The sequence below is a fragment of the Etheostoma spectabile genome, chromosome 11, assembly GCF_008692095.1.
Source record: "Etheostoma spectabile isolate EspeVRDwgs_2016 chromosome 11, UIUC_Espe_1.0, whole genome shotgun sequence".
NCBI classification, from domain to species: Eukaryota; Metazoa; Chordata; class Actinopteri; order Perciformes; family Percidae; genus Etheostoma; species Etheostoma spectabile.
The window spans coordinates 11,391,388-11,416,850 of NC_045743.1; the positions used below are offsets into that span (position 1 = coordinate 11,391,388).

General features: G+C 40.0%; 2 protein-coding genes across 5 annotated transcripts in view; one reads left to right on the forward strand and one right to left on the reverse strand.

The window, feature by feature from the left end:
* Positions 1–203: 203 nt before the first annotated feature.
* Positions 204–22,733, reverse strand: bin1a (bridging integrator 1a). 4 transcript variants are annotated; one of them, XM_032529061.1, is made up of 19 exons: positions 22,393–22,733; positions 21,415–21,495; positions 21,114–21,168; positions 20,924–21,018; positions 20,278–20,373; positions 14,962–15,072; positions 14,753–14,845; positions 14,339–14,424; positions 14,086–14,161; positions 13,647–13,711; positions 12,924–12,968; positions 11,781–11,856; positions 11,332–11,454; positions 9,302–9,322; positions 5,687–6,076; positions 5,087–5,143; positions 3,428–3,502; positions 3,215–3,316; positions 204–3,099 (listed from the first exon to the last, which is right to left on the reverse strand). In XM_032529061.1, exons 1-19 carry the CDS (start codon positions 22,477–22,479, stop codon positions 2,998–3,000), a joined length of 1,836 nt encoding a protein of 611 aa, XP_032384952.1. In that variant the 5' UTR covers positions 22,480–22,733; the 3' UTR covers positions 204–2,997. The 4 variants fall into 4 exon arrangements, with proteins under 4 accessions (XP_032384952.1, XP_032384953.1, XP_032384954.1 ...); XM_032529062.1 differs by lacking the exon at positions 12,924–12,968 and having other exon boundaries at positions 22,393–22,732; XM_032529063.1 differs by lacking the exon at positions 5,687–6,076 and having other exon boundaries at positions 22,393–22,732.
* A 1,815-nt stretch (positions 22,734–24,548) lies between these two features.
* Positions 24,549–25,463, forward strand: part of tmem198aa (transmembrane protein 198aa) — a 37,502-nt gene continuing 36,587 nt past the window's right edge. The window contains exon 1 of the mRNA XM_032529098.1: positions 24,549–25,044. The gene's annotated coding sequence lies outside the window, so the exon portion shown is untranslated. The remainder of the gene's footprint in view (positions 25,045–25,463) is intronic.

Consider the following 25,463-nt stretch of genomic DNA (forward strand, 5'->3'; position numbering starts at 1 on the left):
CTCCTCTGTCGTCATGATGCTTGCATTCTTTTTTCAGGATGTAGAGATAGTTCTGCTGGATGCTTCTGTTCTTTCAGAAAAAAACATTAAGATAGTAAAATCCGCCGATTAACACAATTCAGCAAATCAAACAAGACACTTTTTGTTTTTCTTCGTCAACTATCAAAGTTGACTACACACAAGAACCACAAAAGATCAATAAAGAAAAGGAGATTCTACATAATTTTTATTATTATTGGTCATTTAGGTACAGGAAAAACCTTTTTGTCATATCCCATAGCTCATCACAGGAGACAGTGTCATCCATATAGATGAATAGAGAACCAGACCCAGGTGAAACATACGGTATGTTTGAAAATAAAATATAAAATATGAAAGTGATTGGTTCATCTAAATATGCAAGTGATGTTCTCACATAAGGCTTTTTCAAATACGTATGAAAAAAAATCATGCACTTCTCAAGCGTTTAAAATACTGAAAACCATTGGAAAACATTTGTCCACCTGAGTCTGGTGGTTGGGAATGTTTCTCTCTGTGTCCTGTCTCCATGTAATCATGGTAAGTCTGTTTGGACCACGATACCCTGGCAACATTTTGAGGCAGGGCTAATGGACAACCAGCAATTATTTTTAGTACTGATTTGAGGGGAATAGTGGAGACATATGCCATAAACAGCTGCACACCATCCCTCTTACTAAGAAAATAAAAAATAATAAAAAATAAATAAATCTGCCTGTTTCAGCTGCCTCAAAAGTGACCCAAGTATCATTGTCTTAAATTAAGGGTGTTCACATAACAACACATGGGAAGTCAGCATGCTCACAGTAACTCACACACAGATATGAATGTCTTTATAGAATATGAATATTATCTGTCATCAGAGCTTGGCAAAATTACACTTATACACAACCAATGCACAATAACACCTGGAACCATAATACCAGCCAGTGGGTAAAGACCCAAATACACTTGAGTTGTCTTTGTCCAGTCAGAAAAAAAACTTCTTGTAAAACGAACGACTTCATCCCCTGGTAGGTGGTGGTGATATTGTCCAATAACAATAGGCTATAGATAAATAATGTATGTTTCCAAACAACCTGTAAACACACACACACACATACAATCGCAAAAAACATTTTCTCGCACAAATATTACATGTTAATAACATCATGAGAAATGTCTATCTCTTCTGAGTCAGTGACTGAATGAATGAGATAGTTTTAACTACCTACAGTAAGCGACTATGTTGAGAGCAGTAAACTTGACAGAAGTACAAAACACTCCATACCATCCTACAGTAAGTTGGCAATTATGTTGACAAAGTTACATTAGGCTATATGTAGTCATTGCTTGGCAGCATACAAAAATAAAAGAAGTTGCTCTGGTGCATAATCTGAATCATCTGCATTTGAGTTGTCTCTCTGCAAACGGAAGGAATTGTTTTCGGCACATTTTTCAAAAACGAATGAGGCTGGCTCAGTTATTATATATATATATGATTAGCGTTAAGGTGTAACCCAATCTGCCTTACTATTATACTACCAGTAGCAGCGTCTCATTGTTGCAGTTTGGTGGCTAGCTTTTTAGCTAGCCTGGCTAATGCATATTTGGAATCCTTTCTGAAAAAAGTCACTTAAAAATATTTTTTTACATGCCCACTTCACACAACTTCACACAAACTCAACAAGGAATAAAAAAACCGGACTGACAAAGTTGAACACAGTCGTGTTTTTCTACTCTATAGGACTCTGGGATCAGTATCTCTGTTTGGATTTTTAAAGCAAGTTTATATTGAATTCCTGCTGTCTTTAACAAGGTTGGTGTTAGATGACCAATTAAATACATGTATTAGGATTTTAACAAGAGGTTCATACTACTCATTCTGTACTACCATTTAATCTAAACTAAAACGACAACCTAGGGCGCATGTTTCAATGTTTCACAAGTACACAATCAAAGTAGGAATAAAAGATGGGCTGAATGTATCCAACAGACATTGGGTCAGCACAACCCCAGAGTGACTGGATCAGTAAATAAGAAATACTGGAATATACCGAAACCGCAATGCTTAATACAACCCTTCCTATGCTCCACCTCCACTTATATTTGTCAGAGAAGCTAACCACAGGTGAAGAAACATGCATGCCCACTTTATATCTTCACTGTTGATGAGTTTATGGGCTGGTTATGTGCTGATTCTGCACCTTATGTAATCAAAGGTGTTTTTGCATTTGACTGAAGCAAAATTGCCAGCTGAGAATTGGTTCTAATTTTCCAGTGTATTACTCTGCTGGGTGAATGTTTCAAACCAAGTGAGGACTCTACTAAGTTTACGTTTGCCTTCCTGTCAGTCTGGCTTTAGTAATTACACACACACACACACACACACAAACGCACACACAAACGCACACACACACACACACACACACACACACGCAATTCAGGGCTTACTGTATATGTGTGTAAGGGATAATTTGCTACACTTGGCATTGTCTGAATAATATTATACTGCTCAATCTCTCAGTATCAGATGAACAAAAGCATGTCTCAAAATACATTTTCTCTGTTATGGTGGTGGAATATGCCTTGGAGAGTTTATGATGACACATGGCTAAGAATAAAACATAATGCAATTGCAGCAGTAGCCATTGCAGAGGCACCCATCCCTGCATCGACCCTGTATTATCAGGATTCTCTAATCAATTCCTCCGATATGGAGTAGCAACAATATACCTGCAAGACAGCAAAGAGTGGGACCTGTGAAATGGCTGCATTTGTAATTGGAAATGTTGGCATAAATCCAAAGAAATGCCAAGATCCACTTTTAGCACAGTGTAGCAGACCTTAGAAATGCAAGATTTCAACCATGGCTGTGACAACTCTGATTCTATGGCCAAAGTCCTAGCAAAGATACAGTATCAGGGCAAGAGAGGAAAGGAAGGATTGAGGCAAGAGGAAGAGAGACATGAAGAAGGAAGCTGGAATGACGTCCTGTCATCACAGCCTCTGGGTAAAATTTTCAGGGAACACTCCTTTAAGGGCATTTCCTTTGTTCTCCCGCCAGTCGTCCTGCTTCATTCCCATCAGCCAACCATCATCCTAAAAACACAGACATGCAAATAGAGATATAGTCACCTCACTGTCATGGTCACACCACAGTAAATACCTGTGTCTGTGTGTGGGTGTGTGTGTGTGCGAGTGTGTGGGTGTGTACCTGTTCTTCAGGGTTGTCAAAGGGGATTACCAGCACCACATCACCAGTCTTCATCTCCAGTTCGTCTGTGTCATTGGCAGCATAATCATGCATCACCTGGAGCTATTTCACATAAAAAAATAAAAACATGAATGGTCTTCATATGTATACAAAATGTATATTTAGGTTAAGTAGATGCTCAGCACTGTAGAGTGAGATCATATTTGGTTTTACCTTATACAAGAAGCCAGGTGGCATTTCTTCAGACTCTGATTCAACTTCTGTTGATTCTGCTGCTACTTCAGGTGTCTAGAAAAACAGATGTTCTATTTACTGACATGTAGTGCACAATAAAAAGAGCCATTTGGAGCCGTGGAGTGTTACCTGAAACTAGACGATAAAGGATACTTAACAAATGCGTTAAAATGCTTAAAGTCCAGTTTCCATACTGGAAACAATGTTAAAGCAGCAGCGTGTAGTTTTTGTTGCCCCCATGAGAAGTTCTAAGCAATGACAAAAATAGAGTTGGCACATCCACATTATGCAGCCTTCCGTGATTGCGCACCCGCCCTCCTTTTTCCTCCGTGCAGTTGCTATTAGCCAAAGACGACACAACAAGATTAACACAACGTGATGAACTCTTCAGAAGAGGTAATTATCTTCACCCGAGCTTTTGCGCAGGAAAGACACCGGATGACACAATTTTCTGAACATACTGAGAAATGCCGAGCGAGTTGTGTGGAGTTGATAGTCTTAATTAGCTTTGTAGAAACTCATTTCGCAATGGCTTGAATGTATTGGATGTTCAATAATATTAAAAAGTTAGGAACTAAAGCTTTAAGTAATTTATAATTTTTTGATTAAATTAAATGTATTTTCAACCATGTTAAAGAAAAACAAATTCTGACATATTATAGACATAAACTATGTGATTTTCTTTTAGAAAGTGAGAGGAAGCATGATGCAATATAGTCACCTAAAACATATATACAGATTAGTGCTGTCAGTTACACGCGTTAGTAACGGCATTCACGCAAACCCATTTTAATTATTAATTAAAAATTAATTCAATTATTTTTTTATTGCAAGATTAACATTCTATTTGACCTAGCAAACTTTGTAGTTTTTTTCACATGCTGTTGCAACAACTAGCAGAGTTAGAAAAACTACAACACCACACCGGATCTAGCTAGACCGGAAACCAAACAACAGGCAGACCGCACACACTTGTTTGGGCTTGCAAGCCGGCCAAAGAGTAGTAACGTTACGTTTTGAGTGGATGGCGAGCGCGAGACGCCAAAATGGATGCCAATAAGATTCTGAATGTAAAGTTTACTTTTTAAGAGTTGTCAAATGGTTCCATTGGCAAGACCAAAGTGATCTGTGTGTTTTGTCGTTGTGAACTGAGCTATGATTGCAACACGTCCAGTCTGAAATACCACTTGATGGCCAAGCACGCAGCTGATGTAAATCTGCCCCCCCCCCCCGTCAAAGTATTTTTTTGAACACTACAATAGGCTATATGCCAATGTTGTTTTCAATAAAAAAACATTTACACAAAGCAAGCCGATCCCCTTTTCCATGTTGATAAGAGCATTAAAATGAGAAAAAAATAATGGGACAAAAAAAACAGGGAAATTTAGACTAGATAAAAATGTGTGATTAATTGCAAGTTAACCATGACATTAATGCAAATTATCGCAATTAAATATTTGAATCGTTTGACAGCACTAATACAGATACATAACAAATATTTAGGGGTGGTGTAAGCTCTTCAAAGAACAATGTTACAACATTACATCATTATATTGATATCTGTAACATAAAAAAATGTATAAATGTAAAAAGCACATAACAGTTATTGCATGTCATAGTTGTTCCTCCTGCACGAACCTCCTCTGTCGGTGTGTCCTTCTCTGGTGCTGCAGCAGCTGCTGTTGCAGACTCACCCTGGGGGCAAAGAGACATAGAGTAACAGAACGAAATCAGAGAATGAGACGAGTGAATGATTAAAAAAAGGAGGGAGAAAGAATGAAACAAGAACACACAAACAAGACAAAGAGACAAAAAGACAAGCCAACCAGCCTAAACAGCAAAGTTATAGCTGACATAAGCAAGTATATGGAATAGGTAAACTTGGATTCTAATGCACAGGGTTTGCACAGCATACTACATGTGTGGATCTTTGATTAGCAGTGACTGAGATTAGTTAACTGTATTGAGAAGTAGGTGATTTTACTCTTCTCATTCCCTGAGCAAGTCATTTCTAACTTGCCCTCTGTTGCACAGTTGATGCATCCATGCTGTTGGTCCAGATGCATCCTAAATATTTCCATCTTAAGATTTCTCCACATCTCCACTTTACATTCACAACTTATCTCTCTATCATTTGTTTCTATCCAGCACTGCATGCTCAAACCTCCTCCTCAAAAATCGATGCATCCACCATTTTCGTCCAGATGCATCTCTCCATGTTTTTCTCTCCTTGGTTACCTGACCCTCTTCATCATCCAACGTAGCAGAAGCTGGTGTGGCTTCTTCCTCAGCGACATGAGCTGGAGTCTCAGCTGCAGGTGTGTCATCCCCTGGGGCGGGCACTTCTGTGACAAGCTGGCCCCCCTCATCACCCCAGTCCTCCTGGGCTTCAGCCACAGGATCGTAATGAGCCTGCTGGCTCTCGTCATCCCCCTCTGGCTGCTGAGCCAGAGCCCCAGGGTCATAGCGAACTGGTTGGGTTCCGTCATCCCCCCAGCCCTCTGCGGCGGCTGCTATGGGGTCATAGCGGATAGGCTGTGTACCATCATCCCCCCAGGCATCTGCAGCAGCAGCCAAAGGGTCATAGTGCTGCTTGGTGTGCTCTTCCTGGGCACCAATGTCCTCATGCTGAGGGGCAAGGGTCAGGTTTCAAGGAGTCAGAAGTAAAAAAACAAAATATTTTACTGTATGTGTATTATGAGGGGTATAATAGTTGAGGAAATTTTAAGGGACAAAAAAGTAAGGTATAGGGGATATTTGAGGCTATATTCAGCATCTCAATGTGCAAAAGGCTTGGAAATTAGTAGGACCAGGAAAAAGTAGAATATTTGGAGGGCTTGTGGGGGGTATAGCCAAAGTATGAAGAACACAGTGGGCTAAGAACAAAGTAAAAAATATTTTTGAGGGACAAGCAGTTAGGAAATTGATAAAGATATTAGTCTGGCACTTACAGAGCGCATTAGGGTTGTATTATCAAAATGACAGGTAAGGTATTTAAAAATTAAAGCTAGCATGCACAACTTTTACATTCAAATGAACGTCTGTTAAATCCAGACCTTGTCAAACGAGTTCACATAATAAGGATTAGACCTATGAACGCCAGGGTAAGCTCTGTGTGTTTTTCAGTATACCGGAGTTGGGGTGTCTGATTTGGTTGGTGACATGGTGCCTCATGAGTATGCCAATACAGCTTATTTGTACTCAGATTGAGTAGTTTATAAACTCTACAACAACGTTGTTACATCAGAGTTCCATAAGCAGTTCACAAAGTGCCGTCAACCAACCTTGGTCACTCACTTACAGTACTTCACAAAGTAGCTGCTTATTCTGGCTCTCTGATTGGTTACACAGCATGTCAGTCTACCTGTGTTTTCCCAAAGTGACGTGGTGTTATTCTAAACAGATGCTATTCTTAAGCATATCCACAACATATGTGTAATTACTCTCACTGCCAGAAGGAGGAGAGAAAAGTTCCACACTTCAGCTTTGAAGGAGTTCAAACATTAAAGGAACTTCCAAGTGACTTTGCATGCTTTAGCCCATTAACTAAAAATTGTGTTTGCTGTATCTATGTTAAATGTAAATGTTAAATCTAAATCTAAATGTCGAATCTAAATGTTTTGGGTGAAACTAAATATTTAACTGATATGCAAATTCAAAATGCCAAAGTAGCAAAAAAAAAGCTTGAGGAGGTCAGTGTGTTTATAGTGTCAAATAACGAATAAAAACCATGTCGTCCGGGGAAATGGACTCTTGGACATGGACTATGGATGGATTATTGTGATAATAGCTACCAATATCTACCAATAATAAACATGTTTGGAGAAACTGTATATGAAGAGTACTTTGAGTTTTTGGTGTCACTTTTATGAAGGGTGCGGGACTTATGAACTGTAGTTACTACAGCCAGCCACGAGGGGGCTCACTTTGACTAATCTGTCATGTTTGCTTGGATAAAGGCCAGCAAGAGCCTATCCCGCCCACTGTCGATGTTGAAAATGTTTGTATATCCAACGCTGATTCATTGGACATTTCGCAGAGCGACCACGGCCGACAGTACCATACCTAGTCGGGGGCTGGCTTCTTCCGGTTATCGGCATTGCGAATTTGCATATTAGTTTAATATTTAGTTTCACCCGAAACATTTAGATTTAACATTTAGCTTTAGATTTAGATTTAACATTTAGATTTAGATTTGTAAAAAAGTGACCTTCAAAAATTCATACCAGTTTTTTAAACATTGTTTGAAGCTAAATGTGACAAAATGTTACTGTTATTTTCAGCATGAGCCGCTTTACAAACAGCACCCTATAGCTAAGTAGCAAATGTAAGTATGATAATACACTTAACCAAGCAAGGGAACATGATAAACCTAATCCTGCTTATCATCAGTGTGTTTGCATGGTGCTTTCACTCAAAGCACCACTGTGCAAAAATAATGCCTCATTAGTAAAAGGGCTCAAACCTGCTAAACCACAAGAATGGCTTTTTACGGGATTTAACCATGGATGAGGGTTGGGGGAGTTGGCATCAAACATTATTTAGATTCAACTTTTTTGTAATATTTAAGGGACAACTGAAGAGTTTTGTAACATATTAGCAGAAATGGGGCCATGAAAGATGCCATGGACGTTGATGGGAGGAGTTCAGCAGCAAGCCATCATCATCATCATTCATCACCATCATCATCATCATTATTATCGTTATCATCAGACCCAAGAAGATAGATGTAGAAGGATAGACCTTTACAGATCAAATTAAAAGACAGATGAAGATAAGAAAGTGTGGCAGCAGAAGTCAAAAACGCAAAAAACTATCAGCCTTTTCCCATCAGAAAATAGATGTTGGATCTTCTGCATGTAGTTTGCAAGCATGGTTTGTATTCCCACGGCTATGTTCAGATGGAGAAAGAGGAAGGAAGCTTTGTAAGAGAAGTGTCATTCCTCTCTGAGCAATAACTGCTTTGCCTAAAGCTCTAATACAGCAGAACTGTATGATTGTTAAGACACATCTCTCTTACAGTGATAGGGATGAACAAAAAGGTTAGTTAATGGTCAGAATGCCAAGTTGCAAGCAAGGCTTTGTGAAGTTGCTGACCAGCTTGTTCGTTTATTTCCATGAGACAATTCATTGAAAACAAGAGCAACTTCACTCAACTTGCAGAGCAAAACTGTTCCCTGTGTGTTACATGGAACATGTAAAGGCTACATGTTCTGTCAGTGTAACATGTGAACATACAGGGATACAAGGGAAAACAGAAATACAGGTTGATTCAGTTACAAATCATTTCACAAATATGGGATTTTAAATTTACATGTATGAATAAATTAATTTAATCTCATAATCTCATTTAAGTTTGTAATTTTCTATGAATGTGGTGGGTGTTTTACGATCAATCCCTAGGTTTTAGGTCTACAGTATGTTGTTTATGATCAATATACTGTGCATCCCGCAACTTTACTGTAGAAGAGCATGTGACAGCTGGGGGATTGCACATCAGACACCATTTGTATTGATTCAATAAACTATATTACAGTGTAAAACGTCACTTTGAAACTGAATTGACCCACACTCATTCCCAAGTTATATTTGTGCTGTACAACAATCTCTTCTGTGTCACATAAAGCACTGCAGACACAAAGACAATGCACAAACATATTTGGGACAGACAAATGAAAGAGATCGATGGAACTGTTAAAGTAGTAAATGTAAGCATTGACAAATGAGTTGATGGTTACTGTGAACACAATAAGAAATGAGAATATGCTGATGAAGATGATGATCATAATGGTAATTACAGTATTATATTTTTGAATGTTAAAACATGTTTTATGGTGAGGATGATATGCTTACCCATGAGTCCCAGTTTTCCATCTGTGAAAAGCAGAGGAAGAATAGCATGAGAAGACAGAACTAAGATCTTTACAAAGCTTTTTTTCCATTGCATGCAATATCACCTTTCTGGAGCAGGTCCCATGCTCTTAACATACAAGCCCATAGCAGTAGATCTTAGGCAGAACAAGAGCACAGGCAAGACCAGGCAAAGTCTGAAGTGCTATTTATTCTCTGCAGGTTTGTCCTTGTGAGGTCATCCTTTAACTTAATGTGAATTACGGTAAAAATCAGTATATGTAGCCATTAGATTCATAGTTTACAAAGGTGTAGTTCAGAAACTGTGGAAAGTCAAAGTAGGTATTTTACCTCACACAGCGCACATTCATTCTGTTTTCTCAAAAGAAACAGGAATTTTGTACATAACATCATTTTTTAGAATTTCTGTTATGAACTCTAAGCCTTTAAAAAATTACAATGCTGTAACAATGGATGCCACTACTGACAGTGCAGTAATTCTCAAGCCTATGACCATGAACATGATGATGAGTTTCGAAATCTCACAAGTGTAAAGTTTGGGTATTTCAATGATTGTGTTGCTTTATGTTAGTGTTGTAATTCCATAGATTGTCTAAAGAATACAGAGTGATCTACAAGTCATCAAAACAAGCAGATTATAAAAATATAAAATAAAGTATTAAAATAATTCACTAGCGGAGACTGATTGGTTGATAATAATGGCGAGGACACAAGGATGTGATTGGTTGTGTGCATGGTTTTGAGTTGGGTTTATGTTTGGGACTATAACTCAAAGGGATCAAAACATTTTGTCGACAGGACCATAACCATTCAGTTAACCATTCAGTGTCAATGATAGCCTTGTCATTAATTATCTTTTCATTTATTTTTGTTTCTTTTAATGTTGCTTTTAATGTTCTCTGTTACTATGTACCGTATTGTGTTATTCTGAATATGTGTCAGACCCCAGGAAGACAGCCCTGCTGTGGCAAATTCAGAGTCTAATAAACTTAACTAAACTAAATTATGTGATCTTTTTCCTACATGTTCTGTCATAATAGGGTCAGTTCACCTTTCTCTGGTACCTACTAACTGGGTCAAGGTACACAGAAGGCGTCATGCCATCATTCATTAGTGTGTACGAATGCTGTACTGAGGCTGAGTAGCAGATCTGGATCAAACGACAGCTAAATATATTTTGAATCAAATTTCATCCCACCTTCCAAGCAATACGAGCAACTTTAGGTTTTACGCTCAGATGAAGTAAGTACTACTCATTTTATCCCAGTATCTAAAACGACATTCTGCTGTAGAACTCTGAAGAGAAGGAAGTAAGAGCAGAGTGGGGCTTTAGTCTACAGTACTGCCATGAGTGATCTGTGGCTAGTGCTGCAGCAGGAAGAAGCAGTCACTAAAAGCAGGAGTCTCCAGATCACCATGCCATCATCTTCCCCTTGTTTGGTAAATTGGAAAGAAGCATGTAATACCTCAAACTATGCCATCATCTATTTAAAGTCAAACAACTGCACTGGCAACTGGAAATATTGTTGCTCCCCAGCGTATTAAATAGATGACAAAGTCATTTTGGACTTAGATATCATGAACATAATTTAATACATGTCCGAATAAAATAATACATCTTTTGTGAAGTTTGACATTACTTGCAGTGGATGGTCTCTCTACGATCTATGTGTTCATGCCGTGAATCATCCACCTGTGTGACCGTAGAGGCTTTGGTTGTTGCACTGAAAGAGTCTAGGTCCATGTCCAACAGGCTGCTTACTGCCAGACTGTCAAACTGATAACAACAGGAAAAGGAGCTCTCGTTGGCTAACAAGGCGCTATGGAGGGTCAAGGAACAGGACAGAAGAGACAGCAAAGCAGGATAGACAAGAGTAGACAAGAATAGACTAGAATAGAATAGGAGAAAGAGGAGGAGGGGCAGGCCAGATAACACACAGACCTCCAAGTTACGCAGGAGAGTTGGAAGCTAAAGGGCTATGGCTGTTTGTCAGCAGCAGTAGCTCACTAACCTCTGTAGGGGAGGTGACGCTGATATCAGGAGTAGCTGCAGCATCAAACAGGCTGACGATGTGCTCTGTTTTCAATTCCTTAGATGGGGTCACCTTGGGTGGAGGAGGCACTGCAGGCCTTAGCTAGAAATGTAAAAGAAACAATAATAAAGTGAATATTAAGCCAAGGCTTGATTAATAAGCATTATGTTTTCAGCCTGCATTTTACAAAACTGAATTTAATGCATTTATTTCAATGGTTGTTTTTTTAAATTATATTCAATAATTAAGTGTTAGATTAAAACATGTTCGGAAGAAAATTGTAGAACTTAAACTCAGGTGACAAAATGAACTTATTCATCTCAGCACAGATAACCGATTACATTAACGATGGCTCCGAAATGATTGTAATTAGTCACACCTGTGTTGAGACATTATTCAGACAGGTGTGTGTGAGCGTGTGTGTTTACCTTGGATGGAGATTTAGGGATTGGTGGTGGACCTCCTGGCCTGAGTGTGTGGTTAGATGCTTCTTTTCCAACCGCACTGAGTGAATGAGAGAGAGAGAGAGAGAGAGAGAGAGCAAAATAGAGAATAGAGACGTATTACAGAGAAAGTAACAAGGATGGCAAACGATGTGAGAGAAGGTCGTTCAAAGGTTTTAAGTTAAAGCTAACACAACTTAAAAAGTTACAATGCATGCTCTACAGTCCAAGCGTAAGTTGTTGCTGTTGCAAGTGCTGTCATGCAAGAAGAGTGAGCCTCACAAGCGAGCAGTGATAGAGGCACTCACTGCCATATACAAGATATTCTAAAGCTGACAAAAGCAGCCCTAGATCTGTAGATATTTAAGGTTTGGAAAACCTGCAATTTATTGCTGGACCAGGCAATTTTGTACATTGGTGGCTTCAAATGGTAGAAAACCCAACGTTACCAAGACTCAAAGTGGACAAGTGGCGCCTCCAAAGGGCAGCTTTTATTTATTAGCACCAAAAGCTCCCGGTGTATTTTGTTAATACACTGTAACTGTAACCTTGTTTGGGAATATGCGGGACTAAAGCAATTCACTGACATGATAAGGGCCCTAAGGTGAATCCTGCTTACCTGATCTTGAAGCCATGGCTTGGTCTAGTCAGGAGACCTTTACCATTTCAGTTTTGTGCTTATGTGTTGCATATCTTTTTAGAGATATGCAACATAAATGTGTTTTAGTTGAATTACCACGCAGATACTGAGAAGCTATTGTAGAAAAACTGTACACATTACACATAAAGGGAGTAAAAAGGGGCTACTCAGGGACAAGCAACTCATTTTGTGGACCCCTGTCATGTACATGTACATTACTCTACTACGTACCTTGCGTTTTGGGTTGTATTGTTACGTAACAGTCTTCCCTGGTGGAGCATTAAACATGCAGGTTTGCTCAACTCTTATATCTGCAACTCTGGGAGCACTACTCTCTCATCAGTGTCTGAGAATTCACATCCAAGCACTAGTTCTCTCTCAACTCTATCAAGCCTGCAGACTGACTGACAGACAGCTGGACAGACAGGTCAGTTGGACAGACAGACAAGAGTTGTGTCACCATGGTTACCACAGTTGCTGCCGGTTACCTCCTATTTGTTCCTGACGATGAGGCGCCGCTGGTACCTGTCTTTCTGAAAGGGGGGTTCAGGGGTGGCTCCAGGTTAATGCATGCCATTTAGTTTGTCTATTGCCGTAGCTCAAAATACTTTTGATAAAAAGTGTTTTAATCCAGGAGTTTAATATTTTGTAAGTTTCCCCACTTGGCTTACAATGAATGAGTAAGTTAAAAAAAACCTTACCGCTTAATTGACTGCTATTTTAACTTCTGAAGCGGTTCACTACATTCATCAAGCACAATTAATTAATTGCTCTCAAAAAGTTCAAATATTTGCACATATTTATAAAAAAAAGATTTATATTTCCCCAGGTCTAGAAGGTGCCAGAGAAATAGAACATAGCAAGTATTTTCTTTGCTGGTTAAGATGACCAACCACAATGTTTGACTGATGAGACTCAGCAGTGAAAGATTTATGGGATCTCACACAAACAGATGTTCAGTAGGCTATGGGATTTCTTTAGAATCGCGATCGGTTTTCACCTGAGTGGAATATTAACAAAATTCTTTTGCTTACTGAATAGCATCACTGTTGCTTGTTGGTGTTTATCTATGTTGTTTATATTAATAGATTTCCTAGAAATATATTAACCTATAATTACGTATTTGCTGAAAAGATATCTTGGCACTTAATTGCGTGAACTGTTTTAGAATCAGCATCCGCGATGTTTAAAGAATGTGCAATGAAACTAACCTGCTTGCTTGATGAGTGTTTGTACTTTCCAATTGTTCCAAGATGTCATACAAATCCTGATCCAACTACAGAAGGGGGGGGGGGGGGGAGAGACGGGGGTTGAGACGGGGTATTAGATATGTATACCTAACAAGCACATCATCATCATCCTACAGCTTGATTGCACAATCATGTCCAAATACATCTAGACAGTATTTACAACTCTCAAACTCAGTCAGTAAAACTGAGGATAATATCATGTCCCAATGTATTTTTTCAGGGGAATAAACTTTAAAGACAGCACCAAGACAATTTTTTAAGATGTATTTGCTGATGTAGTCTAAACTGACACTGTCAACATACTTTATACCACCAACTGTTATCTTTTACACCGTGTCAATTTGTGTTGTCTGGTCTTTTCTAAATTCAGCACTAATAGAGGTTCCTGCACAAGACTTACCCGGCCAATTTCCTTGTGAAACTTCTCCTCAAAACCAGCCAAACTCTGGAAGGTGCTGACATAAAATCCAACACGACTAGAAAGGGCAGAGAAGAGAGAGCGAGAGAGACAGTATTGACTGGATTACTGGCCTGACTTAATTTAGCCTCAAGTAAGGACAAGCCATACAGTACAAATGTAAGAGAAATGTAATTACAGCGTCCATCCATCAACAGGAAAATCAGTTTCCACAGACTCTCACACACATACACACCTGTTCCAGAGGGAAGGCAACTCCTCTTGCAAGTCAATATTAATCTCCTCAAACACCTTCTGGGCTCTCTCCAACTCTTCCTCAGCCTAAAACACACACACACACACACACACGCACACACACACACACACACACACACACACACACACACACACACACACACACACACACACACACACACACACACCACACATACAGACACAAAGAAACATGCACATTTGCACAATGCATTGGGTTATGTTTTGAATCCCCTGACACTTGTGCTTATGCTTTTACATGGTTTGTCTACAGTTTTCATGGTCATTTTCATTTTGCCTTTGATAGATATTCAACCGTTGGGTGATAGGGAAGACGGGCAGAAAAACAAAGCGATGAAATGCAACAAGTTCAAAGTGCAGGAAGATTATTGTGTACCTGGCTCCTGGACAGACTGCTCTGGGCAACATTGTGTGCAGACAAGATACCCTGAGCCCAACCGGGAGTGGCCCTCTCCAGCAAAGAGGAGGGCTAGAGGAGAGAGTCAGAAAACAACAAATAAACACAATGTTTATTTGTATGTAAATTAAATTGTTATCAGTGTTCCACTACTTTTGTATCAAAAAATGTTTTTGAATGTGTTTTACCTTTGTAATTTTAATGCCCCCATCCTTTTTCTTGGTCTTGTGTGTGGTGGCATAGTTGTGCCTGGCACTGTCGTAATCGACCAGCTTCCTGTCCCTCTTAGCTATACGTGCCTGAACAAAAAGAGGAGAATGTGTTATTCACTGTCTCATCTTCAAGGAATGTAACATGCTTCTAAGGAATGTAACATGCTTCCTGCTTCTTACAGTGCAGACGCTTTTGCTGCTTGCTCCTGCCTCTGCTTGCATATTTTTGCTGATAATCTTGCTTTTCCTCTGAGAGAAACTATGAGCAGCGGCTCTTGGATACTTATAAATAACTGGACTATACATTTTTTGTAGACACAGTAGGCTATTGCCATATTTTAACATTTCCTGCGTGAGTGTGGCCTACCAATAGCTCAAGCCTGTCCTACAGTGACTGTAGCTAAAGCTAATTAGCAGCAAGATGCCTCCTTTCTCGTGGATGACTACTACAAACTCCTTCAGAAGATTGCACTCTGGAAACCAAGGTTTACCTTCTAGAATGAAGTGGAAGTAACGGATCTTGTGGAAATGACACCACTTACCATGGAACCCATAACAATGGACAAAAGCATGCTAACACACGGCTAATTAGCACCACAAAGCTACAAAGAAACAGGAGGGCTGTAGAACGGGTAACAATCAACAAGTGGCAGTCCTCCCTGGAACTCTTGTGGTGCGAAGCCTAAGAGTAAATCATTCTCCTGGGAAATGGGAGGACGGACTAACGGGCAGGGCACAGCGCCCTGAGATTTGTGATATGACCGGCTGCCTGCATTATCTTCCGGGCAGAGCGCCTCTTCAACCCTCTACCTAGTAGGACACAGCGGACAGCTGCAAAAGGGAAAATAAGCAACAAAATGCCCCCCCAACAACCTGGTGTGCAATGGATAACAGATTTGCTCCTCTGCTGCAAGACGCTGGACATCATCTGATGGACGGGACACTGCGTTTCATCGCCACACAGCAGGGTAAGGCCTGAGAGCAATTCAAAAAGTAAAAAGCTAACAACTGGGCCTCAAACCTGATGTGGGTGACTCTGCTATAAAAGATTTAAAAAACAGTAAAAACCCAAAATACTCGTTTCCCAAAGACATGGTGTCTGACTTTACCCAAAAAATCCCAGCTATCATAGCAGAACACCCAAACTGTGAAGAACATTTTCTGCATATAGGGTCAAATGATGTTGTAAAGCAAACAGTCTGAATTGCAGAGACTGGGACTTTAGGAACTGCTGGACACGTCAGCTCTCTCAAACGCAAAATGGTTTATCAGTGGCCCTATACCGTCAGTCAGAAGAGGAGATGAGAAATTCAGCGACTGTTGGCACTAAACAAATGGCTTTCAACTGAATGTACCGTCACTCTCTGCAGTTCATTGACAATTTAAACATTTTCTGGGAGCGCAGACATCTTTTTAAAGCAGATGGACTTCCCTTAACAAGCCAGGAGTAAAGCTGTTCACCTCTAATCTGCTTTACTCTGCGCTACACATCTGCCAAGGACACGAGACAAGAGCGAATCAAAACAAAAGGAAGACACAACAAAAGTGTGGCAGTGATCCACCACAGCCCCCACCTGAGCAAAGATTTGACCCTGGGACACCACAGAGCACAGATACAAAATCTCAACTCTCTTTTCACCATCCAGCACCCCTAACACTCTTACCAACCCCAAATCCTTTGAGGAGCCATCGCTGTCTCCACTCACCCTTTCCCCTCTTTCCCTACCCCCATGTTGGAGTCACTGACACATGAATCACCTGGTAGATGCTGGAACCAAATTTACACCCCTTCCTTCCCCCATCTCTCAACCCCTGGCAAAAATAAAACGCCGGGTTCAACCCGGTTAATAGTAAAACGCGGGCCTCCTCTGCCAGGAAGTAAACAAACTCTTTCCATCAGACTGATAAGGAGCTGTGTGCAAAATCCAGTAAGCATGACCGATATGTGCCGGGCCTTGGCTCAGGCCTAGAGACACTCATGACTTTTCCAAGACAAGCCCGGGCCTGTGGATTCAACTCTTCCTCAATTATGTTGTGATAGGTAATAGGAAACGAATGGTGAATAAGCACTTAACTGCAAACTTAGCAAATTAGCATCCATTGCCTCGTCAGCTACAGCCTGTCCAAAAAATGAAAACACACTAACACTAGCCTTACTAAACGTCAGGTCTTGGCAGGAAAGTCCTTTTTAATCAATGATTTTATTACAAACACAATCTAGATTTAGGTTTTTAATGAAAACTGGTTAGACCATAACACAGCGCTGCTGTTCTCATCGAGTCAGCTCCCCCTAACTTCAGTTTATGAGTGAGATAGAGTGAATAAGAAAGGAGGTGGAGTCGCCATTTGCTTAATGACTCATTCCACTGTACGCAAATATGTTATGGAAAGTTTGCTTCTTTTGAATATGTGGCTCTTCAATTAAGATCTTCCCCTCAAGCGAGTTTCTAAATATCTACAGGCCACCTAAATATGTGCAACTTCATTGATGACTTCACTGAACTGCTGTCTATAATCTGTATTAAACTTGATTGTGTAATCATGCGGGTGATTTTAAACATTCATGTTGACAACCCACAGGACAGGGGGACCAAAGAGCTGTGTTGTGTTTTGAGAAATATGGACTGACTCAGCATGTGACGAACGCCCACTCACAATAAGGGACACACTCTGGACTTGATTGTCTCAAAGGGTCTGAACATTCCAAGGTTGTGGTGACTGACGTTGCTCTCTCTGATCATTCCTGTGTTTTCTTTAACGGCACTATCTCTGTGCCCAAAAGTGTCCAAACAAAGATAATCAGAAAACGGTATATCACTGAAAACACCAGTGAAACATTTATTCAGCTTTATCCTCCACACCCGCCCTCTGTGGGCTATCAGTCAGTGAGCTTGTAGACAATTCAACTGTAAAATTACAAATGTTATTGATGCATTGCTCCCACTAAGGTCAAAGTTGTCTTGGTAAGAAAAAGATCTCCATGGAGAAATGTCTACTGGTGAGAACAGAAAAAAGAGAGTGTAGGAAAGCTGAACGAAGGTGGCGGAAAAACAAATCCTGGTCCATTATAACACCTATAAAGAGAGACTTCGCATTTATAATTTGGAACTGAGGAATGCAAGAAGGTCCTTCTCTCTGATATTATCTCTAGAAACAATAATAATTCACGTGCTTTGTTTGCTACTGTTGATAGGTTAACAAACCCTCCAGTACCACGTAGCATCTGAACTTTATCTACCAAGGCTGCAATGACTTTGCTCCTTCTTCAAGAACAAAAATTCAGAAGATTAGACAACAGTCAGTGCCTCCATATCAAGTTCAGGACATGTGTGGTCACAGTGTCAAGCAAAACTAGTTCCAATATGACAGAATTTACACAATCAACATACAAACCTGGAGGACATTATTCAACATCTGAAAACCTCGACTGTTGCCTTGATATTCTACCAACGGGACTTTTCAAAAATGTTTCCAATTGTTTGACTTCTGATCTCTACAGATTTGAACACATCTCTTCTTCAGGTATCTTTCACAGGCCTGAAAACTGCAGTAATCAAGCCACTTTTAAAAAAGAACAACCTAGACAAGTCACTAATGAGCAACTATAGGCCAATTCAAACCTTCCGTTTTTAAGTAAAATCATTGAAAAAGTAGTCTTTCAAACAATCAACCATTTCTGTCACTAAGCAACAGTTTTGATACCTTTCAGTCGGGTTTCCGACCACACCACAGCACTGAACGGCTCTTGTCAAAGTCTTTAATGACATCCACCTTAACACAGATAGTGGCAAAATTTCAATCTTAGTATTACTTGATCTCAGTGCTGCATTTGACACGGTCGACCATGACATATTACTAGACCGATTGGAAAATGGGTAGGACTTCTGGCTTAGTACTAAACTGGTTGAATCCTACCTAAAGAATAGGGATTACTTTGTGTCAATAGGTAATTATACATCTGAGCGTACAAATATGACGTGCGGAGTTCCGCAAGGCTCCATCTTGGGCCTCTTGTTTAAACATCTACATGCTTCCACGGCTCAGATTATGGAGAAAAAACCAAATAAGTTACCATAGTTATGCGGAGACACACAAATTACATAACCTTATCGCCAGGGGATATAGTCAAATACAAAAAACTGACTAACTGCATCGAACAAATTAACGACTGGATGTGCCAGAACTTTCTGAAATTAAATGAAGGAAAAACTGAGGTAGTGTTTTTGGAAAAAAAAGAGGAACGATAAAAGTCTGCGCTCAGCTCAAACAACAATGTTAAAAACAACAGACAAAGCCAGAAATCTGGGTGTAGTCATGGACTCAGACCTGAACTTTAACAGCCACATTAAGACAATTACAAAGTCAGCTACTCACCTAAAGAACATATCAAGGGTTAAAGGACTATGTGTCAACAGGACTTGGAAAAACTGGTCCATGCTTTCATCTTCAGTAGACTTGACTACTGTAACGGGGTCTTTACAGGTCTCCCTAAAAAATCAATCAGACAGCTGCAGCTGATTCAGAACGCTGCTGCTCGAGTCTCACTAAGACCAAGAGACTGGATCACATCAACTCCAGTTCTGAAGTCTTTACACTGGCTTCCTGTGTCTCAAAGAATTGATTTCAAAGTACTCTTGCTAGTTATAAATCCCTTAACGGTTTAGGTCCAAAATACATTTCTGATCTGCTACTACACTATGACCCCCCAGACCTCTCAGGTCATCTGGGACAGGTCTACTTTCTGTCCCCAGAGTCAGAACTAAACAGGGTGAAAGCAGCTTTCAGTTTCTATGCTCCTCATATCTGGAATAAACTCCCAGAAACCTGCAGATCGCTGTACTCTCAGTTCTTTAAATCAAGGCTGAAGACCTTCTTTTTGATGCTGCCTTCTCTTAAATTAATGCTCATTTCTTTCTTGCTGCACTGTAACTTTATTCTTGTGTTTATGTGTCCTAATGTTTCTATTTGTTTTAACTGTCTATTCATGTGTCTTATTGATTTTAATGCTTATGACTTTTAAACGTTTGTACTTGTGTTTTATCTGTTTAATGATTTTGTGTAAAGCACTTTGAATTGCCTGTTGCTGAAATGTGCTATACAAATAAAGCTGCCTTGCCTTGCCTTGCCTTCAAGGAAAAAACTCAGTTTTCATCTTCCCAACATAAACTTGTTTCTCGGGAGGTTATGGTTATTCAAAATTCTGCAAGAACACAATAATATACAGTATGAACACTAAATACTAATTATTTGTTGGTTGGGGTTTCTGCAGGTTTCTATGACAACAAAGCTTACCTTGATATCAGGGAACTGGCCCAGGTAAGTATCCATGGAGATGAGAGCATGATCGACCAACTTTTGGTGGTAGTCAGTCCACAGCACATCGCAGTCCTGCAGCATGGATGAACATAACATTACCATACAGAATCACAATCAGAGATAAGAAAAACAAAAGTTGTTTAATTGCAAAAGTAGGATTGTTAGATATATTTGTCCATCACTTTTGAGTCAATTTCAGTAGCTCTCTAGCTATGTCTTGGCTCATGGTCTTATATAAAATAAGTATAAACTGAAACCCATTTAACCAATTGCAAGCATTTTCTTGCAGCTAAGCTTGTGGTACTTTTGATACATAATAACCATTAATCTAAATTTAATTTCAAAAGTAATGCACTTAATGAAGTCAGAGGAAATTCTAAAGTGTTCCACATCATTTCTTACAAGATTTTATAATTGAGTCCTCTTGACAGAATTAGCCATCTGTGTGGACCCTAAGAAACATTGCTGCTGTGATGCATAAGCTAATCAGGAGACAAGCACACACACAATCAATCAACCAATATACTATAAAGTGGTTCTGACCTATTTATGGAAACCAGCTTGTTCTCTCTTAAAGGCAATTTTTGTATTTTAAACACATTCATAAAAAAGGGTTTCTGACCTCCACAATCGAATCCACTTCGTTCTTGCCGTACCACTCTGGCTCATACATGTCAGCCAAACACGCCTGCACGTTTTTGGAGGACTCGTGCATGGCTGAGGACAAACGCACATTAATTCTACATAAGCATAAGATCAAATAAGCTTGGTCCGTGCGAGTGTGAATTTGTACAGGCTTGTGTGTGTGTCACCTTTTACCGCCTCCAGGTATGCCCGAAGGTCCCTTTGCAGTTTGCTGCCTTCAGTCTAAGGGTGAAACACAAAACATGGGGCTTAGAAAACAAAATGAACCAGTGTGAGGATTCACATTCACAGCCTGTTGAGACAGTACATATTTCAGTCTCAGCAAATTAAACTGTTAGAGCTAATGCAAAATTCTGTTTATATATGGAGAAGGTACATTTGTGACAAAAAAAGTCTGGCAGGGAATATAAGTATGCAATATTGATTTCTGGAAATATGATTTAGTGCCATTCACTGGACTGTACTCACATATTGTTTGTTGAAGTTGATCACTCCCTCCTCAAAAGCAACATCTTTGGTCTCATCGGCTTTGCCGAGCTTTTGGAGAACCTGTCGGCCAAACACATAATATGATTAGTCACAATACCAAGGGTAAGGTTAAGAATGGATTCTGTTCAGCTTTAAGACAGAAAGAGGGATATGTTCCGTTAAGGACAAAGCAACTGTGAACATCCACCTGTCTTCTTGTCTTAACCTCTCAATTTCTTCAAGGTTTAAGATCAAATATGTTGTTTTTTTGCATTCATGGGTAAAATGAGTGGGTTGCAGTATTATGACACAACGTATATAAGAGATAATCACATCTTACATGAATGCATGTATGCATTATATACATTACTTCCATACAATGCATATATGTTGCCAATACAGTAACATTCACACATGTATAGAGCACACTGTGTCTAATGGGTCACCATAATCTGTTCTCTCTCTGCCTGTCTCTCTTTAACCCAGCACATGATGCATAATGATAGACAACTAGCGCCCCCTGCCATTCATATAGCGCACAACGCACGGCATGAACGCAGAGACTAGGCCTCATATCTATCATCTATAGACTACATATTGCAGCATGGGTCGTAATTATCATCATAGTGCTAGTAAAATGTAAGGGAGTGTTTTTGCAGTCACCGTTTGTGTGACAAACACGTATTGAGATACCCAGATACTAATTTAAAATGTCAGGAACACATCAGTGATGGGCTCAATTATGAGTAGGCTTACAATATCTCACTGCAACACGCACGTGCCCGCTGTATGACATTGACTACAGGAACGATGTGTTTAAAGTGGACATCCCCATGCACAAATAGCCTACAGCCCCCTTATTATGATGATGTCGTGATGCGACACTGCGCCTGGTGGAGGATGCGGCACTGCTGCTTCACGGCTTTGTAGGCCTCAATAATTTCCCCATAAATCAACACGTTAGAGAGCAGCTCTTACCTTTTCCTGGGCTCGCGTTAATTTCTTCTGAACATTGCTGGCCACTTTTCCTGCGGTCAACCCTTTTCCCAAATTCAACTCAGCCATCTTGTAGCGCAGATCAGTGTATGGATGCGGGAAGGAAGGCAATAAGAGCAATAACGATCTGATGGACCGCTACGGCGATCGTTGAGGCAAATTCATTAAGGTCCAGTGGAGAAATAATGACGATAAATGCAATGATGTGATGTTTTGATGTATCTTTGGAAGGAATGTATATGCAGAAAGCTAAACTGTATTCTCAAATGTTGAACTGCTGTGTGCGCGTCCGTGACAGAGGAGGATGCTGATGCTCTTAAAGGCACAGATGCTGCTGCGCGTCCACACAGGAATCTGTACATGATATTAGACCACACATCATCAGATACATTATGAACACAATGCGCTGCTTTAAAATGATATTCTGCACCAGCGACTTTGAAGAATGTTCTCTTTTGATCTGTGTAATCTCAATGTTTAACTTAAAATTGGCCTCTGACATTCTCAGTATATAGGCTACTGCCAAGTGTTAAAATGATTGATGTTTCAAACAAATACATAAATAAATAGATAAATAAATACAACATAATATAACATAATATTATAAAGAGCCTCGCTAACATTCAATATTAACCTAAACAAAGCATTGGTAAGAAACAAGACCAGGCCTGCTTTAAAGCATCTATTAACGCTTTAAAGACCCATCTTTCTTAATCTGATATTATATCGTTACGTAACACGTGAAGTGACATGAGAAGTAGGCTTACCCATGAGAGCTGAAAAGCAGCGCAGCAGCTAAGTGACTTTGGGAATAAACACACACTCTACACACTCACTACACACTCATGTTTTAAGTTTTAAAGATGATTGTCTTGATATTTTTCTGTGTACCTTGAAACACATTAGACCAGCACATCTCAAATTAACGTTATTGTAAACGACCCATCAATTGTAACATGTGTATATGATGGAGAAGGCTTCTGTCAAGCACTACCTTTGATACCATGGTAGTGTGTCTTTTTTCTTATGTGTCAATATGTATTACAACAGGTTTTATCTGGTGCAAAAAATAAAATGTGTACAGGTTCCACCATGGATTGAATAGGGTTCCACCCATCGCCCACTAGAGCTCTCCATGAGATGGCACCATTGGCTCATATCACATCCACATCCAAACAGTATGTACAGAGCTCTGATTAAGTTCTTTTACTTTTTAAAAACAAGGCTTCTTATGCTCAACGGCTGCAAAAGTATGACGGAGGACTGATGCTCTGCAGACGTATGCCTCCAGAGGGGAGCCAACACCACGCAGATCAGGCTGTTCTGAGTGATGTTATTACTGAATTCCCATTTGACCTGGTCTTAACTAGGCCTACAAGATGGCTACATCTGTTCAATTTCAATTTCCTCGTAAGAACAACCCACGCAATATTCTTAAAACACATTTTCTTTCATATTTTACGATTAAAAAAAACTGATAAATTACAGCTCTTAATTGACACAGATTGGTGCAGGTTGGTGCAGGAGCTCTCCAAGGTCCTGAACTAACACTACTGGTGTTGAGGGAAGTTAACAGGCAGCAGAACAAAAAGCTCTCTAAACACTATACACACTAGGACGGTACTTACGTGTTGTTGTCCCCCCCCCCACACACACACCATTACACTGGATGTAATTATATCTCTGTTGCATAATCTAGCATGAGAGAGTGTTCATCAGAAATCACACTTGCATGTGAGCTGTATAATGGTTTAATGTGTGAATTTACCGTTTTCAGTAGGTCATAATCTGCCAAAAAATAACTAATAAACTTCTTTCAATGTCAAATACAGCATTTTATCTTGTACTTGTCACGTGTTACTTATTCTTTAAATTACTTCTTACATTTGAAAAAGATTATCACAACAAAGCCGCCCGTTCCTTGTAAATTACACAGCTCAAATGCACCTCTTTTGCCTCTTTACTGCCCCATTTTCTTCTTTTTGTCTCCCACTTTCTCCCTTTCCTCCTCCCTCACCATCTTCTTCCCTTCCCACCATCTATTCATCGCCGTCTCTTTATCCATGACAATAACAACATTTGGCCACGAGTCACCAAGCCCATTCGTTCCCATATAGCCACATGAATAGCTCTCCTCCACCCCCCCTCTCGTGCTGCGGGAATGGTTTAACCCGTTACCCACAGTGAGCGAGACAGGGAGCACAAAGGAAGCGCATACGCTGGTCGTTTACAAGGGATATAATATGAAAGCGTGATGTAAACACGGAATAAAAACCGCAAGGCAGCATTTCCATTTCCCGTCGCACTGGTCCATTATCGGCGTTTAATATTACCTGAGGTAGCCTACCAACCGGCTAGCAACAACGCGTCTGTCTGGACACCGAAAGGCAGGCATTAAGTGTGAAATTGAAGCCAAGAGGAGTTGAGCATTGTTTCATCATCGCGTTAGGCTTTTCTGGAGTTGCTAGCTGTTTTTGTTTTTTGACCGAGCACGGTTAACTGAAATCACGATGTCGGGGGTTTCAACCAAACAAATGGAGAGTCTCCTCTTCTTTTTTTAAAAACAGTTTTTTTTTTTCTCTTTTTGGACTTGGGAATAACAAACGAAACACGCTAATATGTTGCATTTCTGAGGTGAGTTTTCTTTGTTCATGTTTGTTCATGTCAAATTACATGTATGTTATACTTGCATAGCACGTAGGTTATTTATTGAATTGAGTCGTCCGCGTGCCACAAATAACAAAGACTAAAGTGTAACGTTTTGTCCTGTTGTCTCCACCCAACAGCCGAGACGAACCACGTTCATACTGCTAAAATGTTTCGCAGGAGCTAATTATGTTGCCCGCAGCCTTATGCCCACCACCACTGGGATTGCCTTTGGAAATTAGACACATGGAGGACAGCCCCGCTATTGTTTTCCCTCTATTGTTTTCAAACCGTTGCTTGACATTTGGTGCTCCAACACAAGGCACGAGCACTTCCAGACCTCTCAACGGTCGCATATCAGTGACAGCCAGATGAATCCTTCATGATGTGTTGGGATTAATAATTAA

Coding starts and splice junctions, on each gene's coding strand:
- bin1a (XM_032529061.1), bottom strand. CDS start 22,479: ATGGCTGAGTTGAATTTGGGAAAAGGGTTGACCGCAGGAAAAGTGGCC. Junction 21,019..21,113: donor ATACCTGGAGGCGGTAAAAG/GTGACACACACA, acceptor GTTTGTCCTCAG/CCATGCACGAGTCCTCCAAA. Junction 12,969..13,646: donor AACACTCATCAAGCAAGCAG/GTTAGTTTCATT, acceptor CCCCCCTTTCAG/AAAGACAGGTACCAGCGGCG.